The sequence below is a fragment of the Protobothrops mucrosquamatus genome, unplaced genomic scaffold (assembly GCF_001527695.2).
Source record: "Protobothrops mucrosquamatus isolate PMUCROS unplaced genomic scaffold, P.Mucros_1.0 scaffold107, whole genome shotgun sequence".
NCBI lineage: Eukaryota > Metazoa > Chordata > Lepidosauria > Squamata > Viperidae > Protobothrops > Protobothrops mucrosquamatus.
The window spans coordinates 75,362-93,270 of NW_015386479.1; the positions used below are offsets into that span (position 1 = coordinate 75,362).

Here is a 17,909-nt window from a genome sequence, read left to right on the forward strand (position 1 = left end):
TTTGTAGTATACCATATGGTCCTGCAAAAATATTGGATTTATTGGCTCCATATGATGTAATCTAAAACTATAGTTACTGATATATTTGTTGACCTCTCCCCTCACATACTTATGTGTACAAACTACTCTGATGAGACTTATGTCTTATTACATACACCGCTATTTTTCTCTCTAAATTGTTTTTTTTTTTCTGAGAATGCTTCGGCAGGAAACATTCTCTCCAGCCATCAGCCATCATTATTCATCAGATACATTTATGAGCTATCTGGAAAAGAGCTGGTATAGTGGAAGGGAAATAGAAAAGAGACTAAGACTTAGGAAAATTTCCCAGTAGGATAAGAAGAAGTGAAGAAACTGCAGCTGGAAGGAAGATAACTGAAGAGAGCATCAGGAGGTGTTATGAAGGCCTATAGGACAACCTAAGGGAGAGAGAGAGGAAAAGAAAATGAATTGTGATGGTGTGTATGTGTGTTTGTTGAGGGGCTTTTACTCTGAATGGGATCATTATAAATACTAAAATTCTGTAACCACAATGCTATGGTATAGAGGTAAACTCATATGAAATCAGGGGTAGATAACACATAACAAATGACTCTAAGTAAAAAGTAAATAAAATTGACTTTTATTTCCTCAAAAAGGGAAACTGCCTACTGTAAAAGAAAACCCTGATCTCTAGCATCCAATGCTTTTGGATCCCATAGGGAGGGTAAATGTATTCGGTTAACTAAGATGTAGGGTGAAGAAACAATTGCATGTAGCAAGCTGATATTTTGTGGCTGGCCATCCCACCTAAACATTTGATGAAAATGTGTATAGGCTCTAACATTCTATGTCTGTCCACTGAACCCAAAAGGTTGCTTACCCCTGCTGAGAACCATCTCATCCTCCATCCTCCCCTGTTCCCTACCAACTGAGATTTCTTTCTTATCTTTCTTGCATATTTGCACGTCATCAGAGTAGCAACAATGATAACCAACTTGTACACTTGTCATCAGAGTAGCAACAATGATAACCAACTTGTACACTTGTCATCAGAGTAGCAACAATGATAACCAACTTGTTCAGACAAAGTCCCCTGCCATCATTAGCCTGTGCAGTATATTTCATAAGCTGCAGAAAAAAAGATAAGCATAACGAAGAATGGACGTTAACATAATTATTGAATTATGCCTCAGTGATTAACCTGAACTGTTGTTTGTTCAAGGAGGAAAAAAACTGAGACTCCCTCCTTCCCTATCTGATAAATATCCTTCTTTCCTTCTAAACATAATACTTTATAAGTAATGTTCATAACTATATAATAAATAGAAAAGTAAATTAAAAATATACTTATCAATTAATAAAACATATATTTAAATATTAAAATTAGCCTTTCAAAACAGTATTTTTGTTATCTATCTAATCTGCAATCTGTATCAATATGAATTCTTTACCTTTTTTGCATATGGTCAATAAATTAATAAATCTTCATCTTTTGCTTGAATGTGTTAGGTATAGTAGACACCAAAGACAGTGTTTTTATTTGTTCCTTCACTTATATTTACCAAGCTGATTTCTACAACATTAAGTTCATTCATTTGGATTTCTAAGCAAAAATAGATACTGTTTAACATACAACATAATGTTTTCTAATTTTACTTTTCAACAAATTGCATCCTTTGGTGCTATATTTTAACAATCGGAATCATGCCATTAGATTTCTGTTACACCTAATAAATCACATAAATTTCTGTATGGAGAACTCAAGCTCATCTTGTTTATTTCCCATACTCTGAATTTTAGATCAGAGTATGGGAAATAAACAAAATGAACTCAAACTTATAAAGGTTATGCACTGTATGGGCCAATGAACTTTATAGGTCAATGTTCTTTATAGGTCAATGACTTCTTCCATGAAATGGTTTTAAAAGCTTAGTTTCACAAACACTCCCACATTCTACAATATACAAATGTTCATCCAAGGTCTTTATTTCAGGGTTTTGTTTCAACCCTAATCAAGCTTTGAGCTTTTTCTGGCAAACACATATTTATTTGTCCTTATGAAATACAACCCATTTCATGCCAGCAACTCATCACCTGGATAACTCATGCCATATCCCAGAAAGAAAATATCTTCCACTGATACCATTTGCAGAGCTAATCTTTCAGTTGCAGTATTCTTATATCTATTTCCTCTCCTCTTTCACAGAGTGGAAGGATGGATGAGAGTTTCACCTGACCTGCAGGATCTTGAGATTCTTTTCATGTATCATTTATCCACTTATATTTTAGGAAGGGAAATTGCTGGTGGACTTGATAAATGATGATTCTATATATAGTTAGACTGCATTCTCCTCTGTCTTTTGTTGCAGTGTCTCTTTTCTTTGAACTAATAAAACCTTGCCCATTCTCATTAGGATGTCCTTTCGAGTGTACTGTACCTGTCAATTTGGTGGCTAAAAGCATTTCAAATGCATCTCCTGAAGATTTTGGCATCTGTGCTAAGAGATACAGTCCTTCAGATAATCACACATTGCAAGATGTACTGAGCATTTAAGGTTAACACAAATCCTGAAATTATGGCTGGAAAATAATTGCAGTCAGTGTAGGCTTTTCATCATGGGTATGGCTTACTTAGTATTGGGCATGGTTAGTAGCCTAACTGCCATAATTTTCAGCAGCCATTTTCCAGACATATTTCAAGAGTATCTTTATCAAGAGCATATTACAATACTCCAATTGTGATGCTACAAAGGCATGAATAATTGTTGCAAATGCAACAGCTTCAAATCCTATTTATATAGAAATTATTTCTATTAATTATGACGTTGCTTACTTTTAAACAATACTGTTCCTGAGGTGCAGCTATCATTTGTGCATGCCTATTTTATTTTTTTATTAGATTTAAGTGCCGCCCCTCTCGTCGAAAGAGTAGAGTATTACATACAGTGGTTGGTGGAGGTTACAGTTATGACATGAACATCAATATTTTTCAAGACAAAACAGAAATAAAGAATATGTGATACACTTTTAATGTTACGTTTCTTTCATTGTGTGCCTTTGAAATTTCTTCAAAGGTTTGTATATTGACTCTGCGATTGTTTGTTCTTATTTAGGGCAAGTAACATCAGAAATAGCATTATTCATTGAGATTGCCATCAAAGTTATGTGTCCTCTTAAAAGAAGCCTTTTTTTCAGTTGTATATTGCTATAATAAGCAGTTTCACTGGCAAAATCCATTATCATCAATGGGTCCAAAATGGAATCTTGGTAATATCAGGAAACCATAATTATTTTGGCTATGATTTTTTGTCTTTACTTCCCTTGTTATTACATAGGAATGCCAATGATATTTGAAGTTTCTTAAAACTATAGTTTTCATACACTACTGTATGCCTGAGATTAGCAACATAGCATTCTTTTCTTATTTCATGCATTAATCAAAAGAGTGTTTGTTTGAAGTTTCCTGTCAATTGAGTTGTGCCATGGATAAATATTCTGTATTAGTAAACATCCATGTTATGTGCTAGTTAGTAATTTCTATTAGGAAATGCAATCCTACTTTTGTCCAATTGAACTGTTATACCTTAAACACAGTTTTGTATAAAAGTTAAGGTGCCAGGCTAGAAACTGGAACATCATGAGTCCTAGTCCCATCTTAATCATGAAACCAACTTTGGTCCAGTCCCTCTTTCTCAACCCTAGGAAGGAGGCAGTGAAAAACCACTTCCAAAATCCTGCCAAGAAAACTGTAGGGACTTGTCCATATAGTTGCAAGAAGAGAATTTGGAGGCACACATGCATACATTCAGCTTGCACTGGCAGCTTATAAGCAAAAAAATATATGCATATATACAATAATTTCAATTCAAGTTTCTAATACAGCAGGAACATTTGTTTTCCCTTGGTAATTATTATGTTCTTAAAAATCTTTATTAGTATTGTGTACTATAGTGAGAGAAGTTATACCCTCGTATAGCTTTCTCAGTCTGATAATCACCTCACCCAAAAAGAAGCATTACTTCTAGAACTGCAAGCCAGCATCAGAGATTGTAATTCTAAGAGTTGTAAAATCAATATACGTAGATAGTAACAGGATCCTGGCCTCTCTTACTAAAGCACAAGGAGGGAACATGATGTCAATGGGCATTAATGTGATTTCCCACGCTACTTGCCCCAACATTTAAAAAAATATTTACATTAAAAATATATATATATAAATTAAGCTGACATGTTACAAATTCAGGCACCTGCTTTTAGTGCAGAAATACTTTTATCTCCACAAAAATCCCTCTGGAGCAATAGAGAGCACCCAGGAGACTCATTCACATTTCCTCCAATTGGTGTTTCAGCGATTAGTTATGCCTGCCGTGGTACCTACTGGATTGGCTGCCAGCTATAGAGAAAAAAGAATCACCAAATACACTGTTTTGGGAGATGCAATTGGGCCACATCTTCAAATATTGTTCATGCCTCATTCAAAAACTCTTCCTTCTTCTGGGTCAAATGGCTCAAAGCATTGTTATTATTAAGGATTGGAAAAAAATTCAGAAACCAACGTCTACATACTTTCCCTATATTGTTTGCATTTTAGAATTGCATTCCCTTGAGTTTAGTGTTTTGCAAGCAAAAAGTTGGCCAACTCATCAGTAGATAGAGTATTGCAGAAGTAAATTATTGTAACCAGTGACATCTACTTTTTGTTTTTGTATTTCCCAGAGATTTTTGGAGAATAACAGCATCATTGCTTGTTACAATGAACTGATTCAAATAGAACATGGTGAAGTGCGATCACAGTTCAAATTACGGTATGTAAGCATATTTGTTACCATTCATCTCCTGGGTTAGCAGAAGAAGCAGAGTCCTAGTATTATATTGAAATAAATCTGTCCAGAAGTTTGGTAGAACAAGAAGGATGGAAACTAATCAAGGAGAGAACCAACCTAGAACCAAGTTAAAACAAGTAATCAGTGCAATGACTTGCCTCCAAAAGTTGTGGATGCTCCAACACTGCAGGCTCTTAAGAAGAGATTGGACAATCATTTGTCTGAAATGGTATAGGGAGTTGAACTAAAAGACCTCCAAGGTCCCTGCAAAAACTCTCTTATTCTGTTATTATCATTGATGCTGGGTATTTATCTATTAAGAATACCTTTTCTGACTTTTGAATTGTAGGCTTATCATTGTTCAAATAATAATAATAATAATAATAATAATAATAATAATAATAATAATAATAATAATAATAATAATAATAATAATAATAATAATAATAAAGTTGGAAGGGACCTTGGAGGTCATCTAGTCTAAAAAAATTGAAGCTCAAATATCTAATTGCCTGTATTTCAGGAATAATTTACCAGATAGATTTTGCATGAGGATTTTTTTCTTTATCCAAGAGTCTCTCAGGACTCATCTATACCAGCGGTTCCCAACCTTTGCAGTTTGGTGGCCCGGCTGGGGGGAGAGAGGGGAACCAAGCCGTGTGAGTGGTGGGCTGGCACACGCACGCACAGCTCCACTCACACAAGAGAAAAGAGAAACCTTTGGGGCACAGTTTTGCACTCTTTCAGGCTTCTCTGCACCAAAAGCTTTTGCAAAGGGATGGAAGGCCTAAAGCAGAGTAAAATCACTCCTCTGAAGCCTTTTGTCCCTTTGCAAAAGCTTTTGGAGCAGGCAGTTTGACAGCCTGGCTGTGGGGGGAAAGAGGGGAACTAGGCTGCACCAGTGGTGTGCCAACACACATGCGTGCACTCGCAGCTCTACTCACACAAGAGGGAAGAGAACCTTTGGGGCACCACTCGTGCACTGGCCCACCTCTCACTCAGCTCAGTTCTGAATAGGCCAAAGCTGCGGCCCGGGGTTTGGGGACCCCTGATCTATGGGTACTTCCATACCCATGCATCCTCTTTATCTACAAATCAAGCAATTTCTTAATGGCTAGAACTACCCTTTAAAAATAACCAACAACTCAGTAGACACCAGATTAATGTTGCAGGGAATGGCTGGGACTAAAAAAAATTTATGCTGTTTGATGGATTGTATTTAGTTTATGGTTTTAGCTTGTTTATTTAGGTGTTAAGCCTATACAGAGATTTGCCTATTTTTGTAAATGTATTTATTTGAAAAATTAGTAGAAATATTTGCCTCTGTGAACAGCACCAAATGTCAGTTGGTACAATCTCAGGAAGACACATAAAGATATTTCGACTATCTGCAACTTGTATGTTGTGGGTTGCCTTCTCCTGCTTTACTATGTGGACCTCTAAACTTCCCTAATCAGAACATTTTCCTCACAAATGCCACTTTGGGTTAGATGGCAAAGGAAGACTGAACACTGGATCTTCACCTCATGCAAGTTGTAAATTGTGACATAAATAAAAACATGCATATTTAATATGTCTGAAGAAAAATCTGGAAAAAATTGTGTTGAGTTCATGTCTTTCTGATTTCTTTCCTCCCCCAAATAAAAGTTATAATTTTATTTGGGAAGTGGGATCTATTTATATTTCTGTAAGAGTAATAGTATATCATTCATATATTGACATTAATGTTGCATAGTTTAATAGGAAACTAATATATTCTAAAAAGTATATTTTTAGAGGAAGATGATGTATTTCCATAAATGCATAGGAATTAATCAGTTATAGCATCCTGAATTGTTCAGTCATACATTCTAACAATCTCTGTTTATTGATTAATTATAGGGCTTGTAATTCAGTATTCACTGCACTAGAGCACTGTCATGAAGCAATAGAAATAACTAGCGAAGATCATATCATTCAGGTACGGAAAAAAGCACAACTCTCTTTAGAAAATTTGTTTATCTCTGTCACTTTAAACTAATAAAGGAAAGAATAACCACTGTCTGTAATATATGCACATAGGTAGGAATTCTGTTTAGATACTATTTGTCTAAGGAGGTAACATGCAAAGTTTTCTGTATTTTATTTTGGAACCCTTTTCTATTGGTGCATTTGCACTGAGTGAATACAAAGCAAAGCCTTTCTGTTTAGGTATTTGCTAGGAAGTTTTCCTACACTTGGGATTGTGCAAACAGAATATGAAATTTATCAAAATTTGATTTTAAACTTTCTGTACTTACTTATAAACTTCATTTCATTTTTTTTAACAGTATGTTAACCCAGCGTTTGAACAGATGATGGGCTATCAGAAGGGAGAGTTAATAGGGAAAGTACTTACAGAGCTTCCAAAATGTGACAAAAACCATGCGGATCTGTTGGATACAATCAACACCTGCATCAAAAGAGGAAATGTGGGTGATAATTACCCTATCCTTTTTGCATTCTTTAATAGAATTTTTTAATTACAATCTGAATATGAAAAAATCACTGTGATGTGGATTCTCCTTTACTGGAGAATATTAGGCAGAGACTGGATAGTTATTCACCATGGATGCTTTAACTCAGATCACAAGATTGGTCTCAGTGCTGTCCATGGTTCCTTTCATCTCTATGATTCTCTGTATGTGTGGTACAGTATGAATATAACATGCTGCATGAAAGCATCAGAAGGCCACTTGACTGGGAAAGACTAGATGGCAACTTTGAGGATTTCAGATAGAGAAGGACTGCAACAGACTTTATTATTTTTAGTAAGGCAGATCAACTACTTTTTTGACTTTGGCTTCACTTGACTTGTTTAGGAATGGCAAGGTGTTTATTATGCACGAAGAAAATCAGGCGATAATATCCAACAGCATGTTAAGATAACTCCTGTGACAGGTCAAGGAGGGTAAGTGTGTTAATGAAAAAATGCATTGACCATAAATGATGTGTATCAAATTTGTTTATTTATCATATTTGTAGGTGATAAGATTGCCTCTAGACACGGTCTGTTGACACGGTTTCTCTCTTTTTTTCAAATCCAACCAGGGTTAAGTAGCATCTATCCTATAGGTTGCATTTCTGCACTTTTAAGTTGACAAAATAACTAAATCCGAGTAATATTATCTTTGGATTTTCATTCAGTCACTCACTCACACATTCATTTAAGGTGGAAATCAGAGTAGATGTACAGTAGGGGGCTCCTATCACTCTCTCTACCCTTAAAACCCTGCACTGAAGGGGTTGAAATAATTTAACTCTGTTCTTCTGCTTCACATCTTGCTAGGTGGTCTAAGTAGCAGAACTCAGATAACAAATGTTGCCATCCATGATGTTAGTTTTCTCTTCTGTTTCCTGTAAAAAGAAAATTAAATGTTGCTCTTAAGAATACTTAATACTTAAATTAAAGTAAATGCTTAATACTTAACTTAAATATTTAAAGTATCCAGGTACTTTGATGAAATATGATAACTGTGAATTCTAGTCCCTGCCCATCTATGAATTTATAAAAGATTAAACTTGATAATGTAAAATAATTCCATCACTGGAATGTCCAATACCTTTTGTTAAATTAAAATGACAGTTGGAAATTAAGGATTTGATTATCTCAGGCATGTTACAAACTTTATACAAATTAAATACCATTTATCTCATTCACTGAGGTGATGGAAATTTCTGTTGCAGCCTTACACAGAGTTTTGTTAATATTAGTTGATCTACATGTACAGGATTCTGCTGGAAGATCATGTTGTGTTTTTGATCCCTTTTTTCCTCACACCAATATTAGTGTGTGCCAATTATAATTTATGAGTATTTTATAGAATGACCTCAATAATTGCCATAGGTAATAAATATAGCATTGAAATAAACTAATTGGATGTAGAATTTTTGCTTTATAGTAGAGAGCAAGTAATTAGTCACCAATAAACACTGCATTTAATAATAGTGGCTTATTTTTATATTCATAGAAAAATTCGACATTTTGTGTCTATCAAAAAACTGTGTTGTAGCAATGATACCGGTAGCAACAAACAGGTAGGATTTTCCCTTTGTACAATTGTTTGTCACCTTCTTATTAACAACTGGATGTTTCCAAAATCTTAAATTATATATCATTTAAAATATAAATGTCAAATCACATTATCATAAAATGTATCTTGTGACAGTCAACTTTTGGTGCTTGATAAGATGATATGCATTTATTTTAGAGGCCTTTCCTATGTCTTATCATATACAGCTAATGAGGATATTCAAATTTCTCTGTTTTGAACCAGATTTTTTAGTGGAAATTTATGGTATTTCAAAATATACTGTTCAGATGCAATGTAATGAGGAGGTAACTATACAGAGATAACAGCTTGGTCAAGTTTCTAACAGATGGTATATGATGTAAGCATAAGCAAAGTATACAGTAGATATGGGAAACTTTTAGCCTCCAACAATAATTTAACTTTCTCTTTGACATCCCAGCAAGAAAGCTGGTACAAGACAAAGTCAATTCCCTGAGCACCTCCAAGTTGCAGCTGTCTGAAAAATTATTTTTGGTGGCCTTCAACTGTTTCTGATTAAGAAAGTTAAGGGATATTCACTGCTAACCAAGCTTTGTGTGGTGATAATAATGTATGGCAGGTCTGTATCTGGCTATTAGGATGAAGCTTATATGTCTCTTTTGTGTTTCCTTTTTCATATAACACAAGACTTACAGGACACATCATGATGAAAACTGTGCAGGAGACCAGTTTCAATCAGGTTAGAAAATAGCCAGTCTTACTATTAGGCTGAAGGATGCTTTATATATTATGGCACTTATGTAGAGGCAGTTGATTCTGCGGTGGAAGTTCCGCCTGTGAAATCTGGAAGTAGTTTAAACTCTTCACATAGCAAATTAGGAGCTATTATTCTTTAGCAGACTGCTTCTATTATACAGTATATTCTACTATATATTCTATTTTCAGTGCATGTATTTTTCAGTAGACTGAAATATATAATTTTCAACATATGCAATAAAGTGGAAGAATGTTTCATTAAAATAAATTGTGACGTAATATTGCAAGAAAATAAAATATAGAAGTAAGAGATTGACATTTATAGATAATGCTCGTATGGCATAGGCCCAGGCTATTTGGAGGAAACCTTTCTCTTGTTGTTTCTGCCAACCTCACTGGATCTAGTACAGAGGGCATGTGCTGGGTCTCTTCTATGCCATCTCACTGGACACTGTGGAACAGCATCTCCCTCCCCTCAAGATTTGGATGACCCCAATCTTTTTAGCCTTTCAGATTGGGCCAGGGTGGAGATGAGCTCTGCTAGTATGGATGTTTTATTGTTGATTATTTATTGGGTGTCAAGGAGGTGATGTTGTGGGGGGGAATTTTTGTTTTTAATTCTATAAATTGTGTAAAATCACTTGTATGAAATGGATGACTATAAGAATGCTATAAATGCATACATACATATATACATAGATACTATGGCTAAATACCACTTATTTGGAAAGAAGATACTGTAAAATAATGCATGTATAAACTCATGAGCTTAATGTATTCCTGGTTATTCTCTAATAGGTTTTTTTAACAACATATTATCTTTAAATCAAATCAAGTTTAGCATATAATAAGGCAGTAACAAAATTGGCTTTGAAACTAGGAAATTAAAGAATTTGGTTTCTTTGTTTTCTGTTATCCTTCCCTATTTAATTGAGGAAGGGTTCATTTTTAAATTTCTGATCTGTAGTTGGGAGGCAATTTAAAAGTCAGTATTTTAATATAGGGAGAAAAAGTGGCTGTGAAAATAAATCCTACTCCTTTTTAAACCCTTTCCTTTAACATTTATAGACTCTCACTCCTTCAGATGCAAGAACAGAAGGAAAGAATCCATTGATGTTAAATCAATAACTTCTCAAAGTAGTGATGGTAAGAAATGAAATATGTAGCAGATATTATTCAGAGCCCTATGTTAAAAGGAAATGCAATTGATGATTTAAGTGATTGGCATTTGATTTAATATTTTATTATAATCTTTTCCCAACTATCTGGGCTATTAAATAGCACAGACATGTCAAACTCGCAATGTCACGTGACATCGCGCAACGTATCGGGACAGTTTTGCCATTGCCGGCAATGGGGTGGGCATGGCTTCCGGATGATGCGTCTGGCCCGCTGGCTGGCAGTTTGACACCCCTAGATAGCAGAAAGAGGCAGTATAAGTTTGAACAATGGAAAAAATAGGCAGTTTCTTACTTTTTAATCATACAGATAGTCATCATGTACTGACCACAATTAGGACTCACAATTCTGTTGCTAAGCAATAGAGATGCAAACTGAAATGTCATGTTACCATGCCTGATCTAAGACATTCAGCTGTTGTCCTTAAATGAATCACCCATGGTCATAAAGTGAGTTATCACATGACTGTGACTTGTGAATTCTTGCTGACTTCACTGACTTTGCTTCTGGGAAGCTGGCAGTGAAGATTGCAAATGACAATCACATGACCACAGGATGCTGTAACTATCATAAACATGTGTTGGTTGCCAAATGCCCATATTGCAATCACATGACCAATGGATGCTGCAACAGCCCCATCTTTAAGAAGCACTCATAAATCTCTTTTTTCAACACTGTCATAACTTTGAACAGTCACTGAACCAGCAATCAATAGGTGAGGACTACCTGTATATGCAACATAAACATAAGAACATACTATTTGGAACAATCTAATTTAAAATAATACAGTGTATAAGAGAGTAGCCTTTATAAAGTTTTCAAATAGCCTTTTTAAAAAGCCTAATTATTTTCTGTTTAATGCAGCACCAAGTTTACAGAATCATCAATATTCATCTATAGCAAGAATCCATTCCATGACAATAGAAGCTCCAATTACAAAGGTATGAGTCAAAGTCTTTCTGATGTCATTTTATACATCAATAATCCTTTGCAAAAAAGAGCATGTCTATTTTTATTGTATTTATTGAAATATCAATTCATGTCACACAGAGATGTTGGAATTTAGTATAAATACGAGTTTCTATTTATGAATGGTTGGTTCTTTTGCACAAAGTCAATATAGTGAATTTTTAAAATATGCAATTATATTTTAATTTAATTGGTTGAAGAATTGGTTAATCATTTTAAAAGCCAACTACTTTATTCGGTTCATAGTTCTTTTACATGATAACTCAATATTGCATTCAGATTTTATAAATGCACTGGATTGAAAGCAATAATGGCTTTATTATTTCTTTTCCATTTGTAATCCTACAGGTTATTAATATAATCAATTCGGCTCAAGAGAATAGTCCTGTGACTGTAGCAGATGCTTTGGATAGAGTGTTGGAAATCTTACGAACAACAGAACTTTATTCTCCGCAGCTAGGAACCAAAGATGATGACCCTCATACTAGCGATCTTGTTGGAGGTCTGATGACTGTGAGTAAAGAGACATAAATCACATCATCAGTTTCACTAGTAAAATCAGTGGCTGGAATCCAGGCTCACATGAACAGGTTGTCATCATCAAGGATCCATTTGCTGTACATGTTTAATATGCTGTACATATTAAAAACATGTTAAAAAGAAATTTATAAAAGCAAGCAGCTGTGGTCATTGCAGGAGAAACAGTTCTAGATTCTTGGCCATAAGGAGAAGAGAATGTCATGAGAGACCTCTTCTAGACTGATTATAAGAACAGCATTTCATGAAACCCATAAGCTGAGATTTGTGATGAAAATTCTATAAACCCACATCTTACTTTTATGAATGCTGGAAAGTGTGGTAGAAGACATTAGTTATCTTCTCATTTTTAATTGAAAACTCAATACCTTCTCTGATAGACCTTGAAGAAATAAAACAGTACATATTAGATATTGGATAGGAATTAGGTTGCACTGCATTTTCAGTGATCTTTTTGCAGATTATGTGGAATATTAATATAGACATATAGCCACTTTTATGATTATTTTTAACATTTATATTCCTATAGAGCTATTAGCAATGTTATCCTGCTGTTTAAAAATAACATGTATAATAAATTGCATTTATTGAAATGTAATTTCATCTTTTTTCTCTTGGTGTATGGAAACCTTTTCTTTTTTCATTATTTCAGGATGGCTTGAAAAAACTGTCAGGAAATGAGTATTTATTTTCTAAAAGTAAGTTTATATGTTAAACTCTCTTTTTCTGTTCATTCATATCAATATTGCGTAAAAATTGCTTTTACTGAAAAATCAGAAATAGAAAACTCTGATATCTTAATTTGTTTCATTAACTGTCCATTGAATTTGGTGCATAAAGAGTTTAGATGTAATAGGTTTTCACACAACATTTGGAAAGATAAGTTTATCCCTTTTTATTACCCCAAACTATTTGCAGTGCAGTAAACAGAAAACATTCATTAAGCTTGTTTTGCTGTAATACAAGAAATAACAAAATAATAGAATTGGAAGGAACCATGGAGGTTTTCTAGTCCAACCCCCTGCTCAAACAATACCATTCTGGATGAATGGCTGCCCAATTTCTTCTTAAAAACCTTCAGTGAAGGAGCATTCACAACTTCTGAAGGCAAGTCTTTCCACTGGTTAATTGTTCTCATTGTCAGGATTTTTTCCCTTAGTTTTAGATTGGTTCTCTCCTTGATTAGTTTCCTTCCATTACTTCTTGTTCTGCCTACTAGTGCTTTGGAAAATAGGTTGATCTCCTTTTCTTTGTGGCAGCCCCTCAAATATTGAAAGACTGCTATCATGTCGGCCCAGTCCTTCTTTTCACCAATTAGGTATACCCAATTCCTGCAACCATTCCTCATATGTTTTATCCTCCAGCCCCTAATCATCTTTGTTGCTTTTCTCTGCTCTCTTTCCAGAGTCTCAACTTTCCAGATATTTTCTCTCTCTCTCTCTCTCTCTATCTCTCAAAAAAGAACCTTTGCAGCATTTAATCAAAACAAGTTCATTTTAAACCTTCTTAATTTAAACTGTTGGCAAGCTTTTTGGCTTTAATTATAGATGGGATAATTTATTATTTGCCTGCATATAAATTGGAAGTTGAACAACTGGCCTTGTGGTGCAACTGGAACAATCTTGAACAGAACACACTCAAAACTGTAGAGATGATAGTAGACTTTAAGAGAAGCCCTCCTATTCTACCACCTCTTACAATACTAGACAATACAATGTCAACAATAGAGACCTTGAAGTTTCTAGGTTCTATAATATCTCAAGACTTAAAATGGACACCTAACATCAAAAATGTCATCAAAAAAGCACAACAAAGAATGTTCTTCTTGTGCCTACTCAAAAAGCTCAGACTGCCCAAGGAGCTGCTGATAGAGTTCTGCAAAGAAATTATTGAGTCTGTCATTTGCACCTCTGTAACTGTCTGGTTTGGCACTGCAACCAAACAGGACAGGCACAAGCTTCAATGGATAGTTAGGACTGCAGAAAAAAACAATTGCTACCAGCCTGCCTTCCATTGAGGACCTGTATACTGCATGAGCAAGAAAGAGGGCTGTGAAAATATCTACAGACCCCTCACATCCTGGACATAAACTGTTTCAACTTCTTCCCTCAAAACAACGCTATAGAGCATTACACACCAGAACAACTAGACACAAGGAGAGTTTTTCCTCCATGCCATCATTCTGCTAAACAACTAATTCCCACAACACTCTCTATGCCCTAGGATGTCAAACCATGTAGTAGGGCCATATTATTATTATCTTCTCATCTTTCCTATTACCTATTCCTTAGTATCGTATGACTATGACTTTGTTGTTTGTACCTTATGATTTATGTTGATTGCTTTTATTAATAGCCTATAATGATTGTGTTAATTGCTTTTATTTAGTATCCTATGACTATCACTGAGTGTTGTATCTTATGACTTATGATGATTGTATTTTATGATTATGATCAGGTTATCACTTGTTGCTTTCATGTACACTGAGAGCTTATTCACCAGAGACAAATTCCTTGTGTGTCCAAGCACACTTGGCCAATAAAGAATTCTATTCTATTCCATTCTATTCTATTTTAAATCCTAAATTGTTCCTTTAGTCTTATCTTTGATCTGGGATGGAGAATCACTCACTAGGTGGCTTGATTGCTCTTCTGCATCAACTATCCCTCTTTAACTTTGAAATAATTGTCTTTTGAGTGTGTTTAAGAAAGGGAGGGTTTTTGCAGGCTCCGCTGCAGCTGTGAGCTTGCTGTCTTTGCTGCAGCCCTTGACCTTCAGACTCACAATAAGCCTGCAGAACCTTTTCACATCTTGTGGGTCTATCATAAGGAGCAAACTTTGACAGCATACGTGGGCAATCTCCCAGCTTCTCCTTATCTGGAGAGGTGCCATTGATTAGGGCTTAATGCCATCCATGTTGCTGGTCTTTGCTGCAGCATTATTTCATCTGTTCACAAAGGTGTATCAATCTGCCATTTTTTCCCCACCTGCTAAACCAAATAAATAAGCAAACCAAAAGTGGGACTTTGACTGTGTACTTTTGGCTGCTATCTTAGCTTTTTCACCCTCTCTCTTCTGACTCTATTTTTAACGTGCGTAGAGAGCAGAAAAAAATAATGGACATAACTAAGGATTGAAATGCAGATTGGGTAGAGAGAAGAAACCAAATTCGTGATAGATCATTAAAGATCAAGTTTAGCAAGAACAGAGAACAATACTCTTGCTTGGGGGCAGTGGGGAACACAAAGCCAAAGAGGAAGAATGTATAGAACTAGGAAAGGAAAAAATAAAACACACAGGAATGTAGAAGAAACTAAAGGCCCCTGTCTCAGAGTCCTGTATGCCACCAGCAGATTCTCTATTATATACATTTCCATGATGTAGAATCTACTCTCAGCTTTAATCCAGTAAAGGAGTAGTGTATATATTTAAGTCACTTCCTATGTATACAAACCTGATTGAGTATTCCTACAAATACTGTGTTTGCATCATAATATGCAAACGTTATTATTGTTTGCATCTTCTGAGGGCCTTAGACTCCCTCTTCCAGAACTACAAGTTATTACTTGTACCGAGCTGGCTTTTGCTAAAGCAACACTGGGATCTGTATTAGCAGCATTGAACAAGTATCAAAGAGGCTGTGGATTTTATATTTTCACATGTTGAAACACACTTCCAAGTTCACAATCTAACTTTTGAGATGACTTACGAAATGTGATAGCACTAAAGTGTTCAGTATTGATAGGCCTCAGCCACTCCATAAGATGGAGAAGAAAGGAGGGCAAAATTAGGTGCAGGAATCTCTCCAAGCCTAGAACGTATCTCGCACCGGTGTCTTTTCAGAGTACCTTCTTTTCATCAGCAAATGGCTAAGATGATGCAACATTGAATATAACAATATAAGAAGGTAAGGCACTCCTTTCCAGCAGCCCCATTTTACATCCATGTCTTCCATGTCTTTCCAAAGGCATGGGGCTTCTCCATGTTTAAGCTTGCTAACATCTCTAGCTTAGCCTTGAGATTCTCTTTTTATTAAGGCTCTTCAATTGGGCACATGTTGACAGAATCATAACCTACCTGTTCCCCATTTGTACAGATATGAATCAGAGCCAATCAGTGCCAATCATCATCAGCGATGCTCCGCCCTGCATTGGACACTTATTGGATAATGAAGAGAGCTGGGACTTCAACATTTTTGAGCTAGAAGCTGTTACAAATAAAAGGCAAGCTTTATATCTGTGCTCATTAGATGGATAAAAATATAAGTTGGAGGCAGTTGCAATTTTGTCATAAATGAAATTTATGTGGCTTATTTATAATTGTTTTGGCTGCGTCACTGTTCTGACCCAGGTCGCATAGGCAGATGCAGACATCAATAAAGTCTTTTATTGCACCACTAAACCACGACAGAAGGCCCTCCAGGGGTGTTGATAAACCTCCACTCCACTTTTTCCAACAAAACAACCATCAACAGTCAATGTAACCCAGTTCTATCAGCTGGGTCCACTAGTCACCAGAACGAAGCCCCCAAACAGGAAGAAAGTCGAAGTCCACAAACCAGGTGCAGAGTTTACAAAACAAGGTCCATAAACCATAATCCAGAGTCAGTGTCTGCAAATCCAAAGGCTGAAACACGAGTCAGAGTCTATGAGTCAAGGTTTCCAAAACTCAGGGGAATGCATGTCATGACAAATGGTTGTTCCCGATGAACATATCCTCCTCCGGCCTCTGGTTAAATCACCCTGAGCCAAGTGTTCCCTGTGAGGACGGGCAGGGCAACCTCCTCATGAGCAGCCTTGCAGACCTTCTCTGAGTTTCCCTCTGCTCCACTCTCCATGGACCGTGGATCAGGTGGGAGAGGCAGCTTTTCCTGGTCAAAGAGGATCTGTTGTCCCTCATCGCTGCTGCCCATCTGTACCTGATCCTTCCCCATGTTTGTGAAGGCAGGCGGCTCCCCATCCAGTCGATCACTTCCCCCAATGCTGGAGGGGCCTGGAACAGCCGGACGTTCCAGAGATGTACTAGTTCTAACTCCTCCTCCTCTTCCTCTAAAGCAGGGTTCGACAGGGCCATGACAGTCACCTAGCCCTGGCAGGATTACAAATATCAACAGAATAAGACCTGTAAATGATGTGCTTTTCTTTCTGTGCTTCTTCGTTTAGATGCAAGTGGTTTGTAAATTTTAAATATATTAAAAATAGCCTTTTTAATTCCATCTGATCATTTTATTATTTTATAGAAATGTATATATCATAGTTAAAAATGTTTTATTGTCTGGTTAGCAATGTGATATTCTGGGCTGACAGTACTTTAGGGTAGTACACAATAGCATTTATTGTCATTCACAGCTTTTCTAAAATACAAAACTTTTTTTAATGAAACCTTCCCTAAAATACTGTGTTGATACTATGTATTTTCAAATAAATAAATTGCTTAAAAGTAAATTCCTTTAATGCTATCTTAGTTCCCCAGATCCAGTCTTTTTAATACCATTTTTATATTGTACTTTTTAAAATATAACTATTTTCTTTCATATGTAAGTTTCAAGAAGTTTCATAATAAACATGTCATATTCATCATAAACCTTTTTAGATGGATTTTTTTTATCAGAAAGGATAGAATAACTGCTAAG

The 17,909-nt window shown here is 35.7% G+C and overlaps 1 protein-coding gene across 1 annotated transcript in view; it reads left to right on the top strand.

The window, feature by feature from the left end:
- PDE8B (phosphodiesterase 8B) overlaps positions 1-17,909 on the top strand; it is a 48,122-nt gene that overhangs the window by 21,178 nt on the left and 9,035 nt on the right. The window contains exons 6-16 of the mRNA XM_015812690.1: positions 4,699-4,787; positions 6,687-6,765; positions 7,115-7,255; positions 7,646-7,734; positions 8,795-8,861; positions 9,524-9,575; positions 10,661-10,738; positions 11,636-11,712; positions 12,089-12,253; positions 12,930-12,975; positions 16,374-16,500. Coding sequence (XP_015668176.1) covers positions 4,699-4,787; positions 6,687-6,765; positions 7,115-7,255; positions 7,646-7,734; positions 8,795-8,861; positions 9,524-9,575; positions 10,661-10,738; positions 11,636-11,712; positions 12,089-12,253; positions 12,930-12,975; positions 16,374-16,500 — 1,010 coding nt within the window. The remainder of the gene's footprint in view (positions 1-4,698; positions 4,788-6,686; positions 6,766-7,114; positions 7,256-7,645; positions 7,735-8,794; positions 8,862-9,523; positions 9,576-10,660; positions 10,739-11,635; positions 11,713-12,088; positions 12,254-12,929; positions 12,976-16,373; positions 16,501-17,909) is intronic.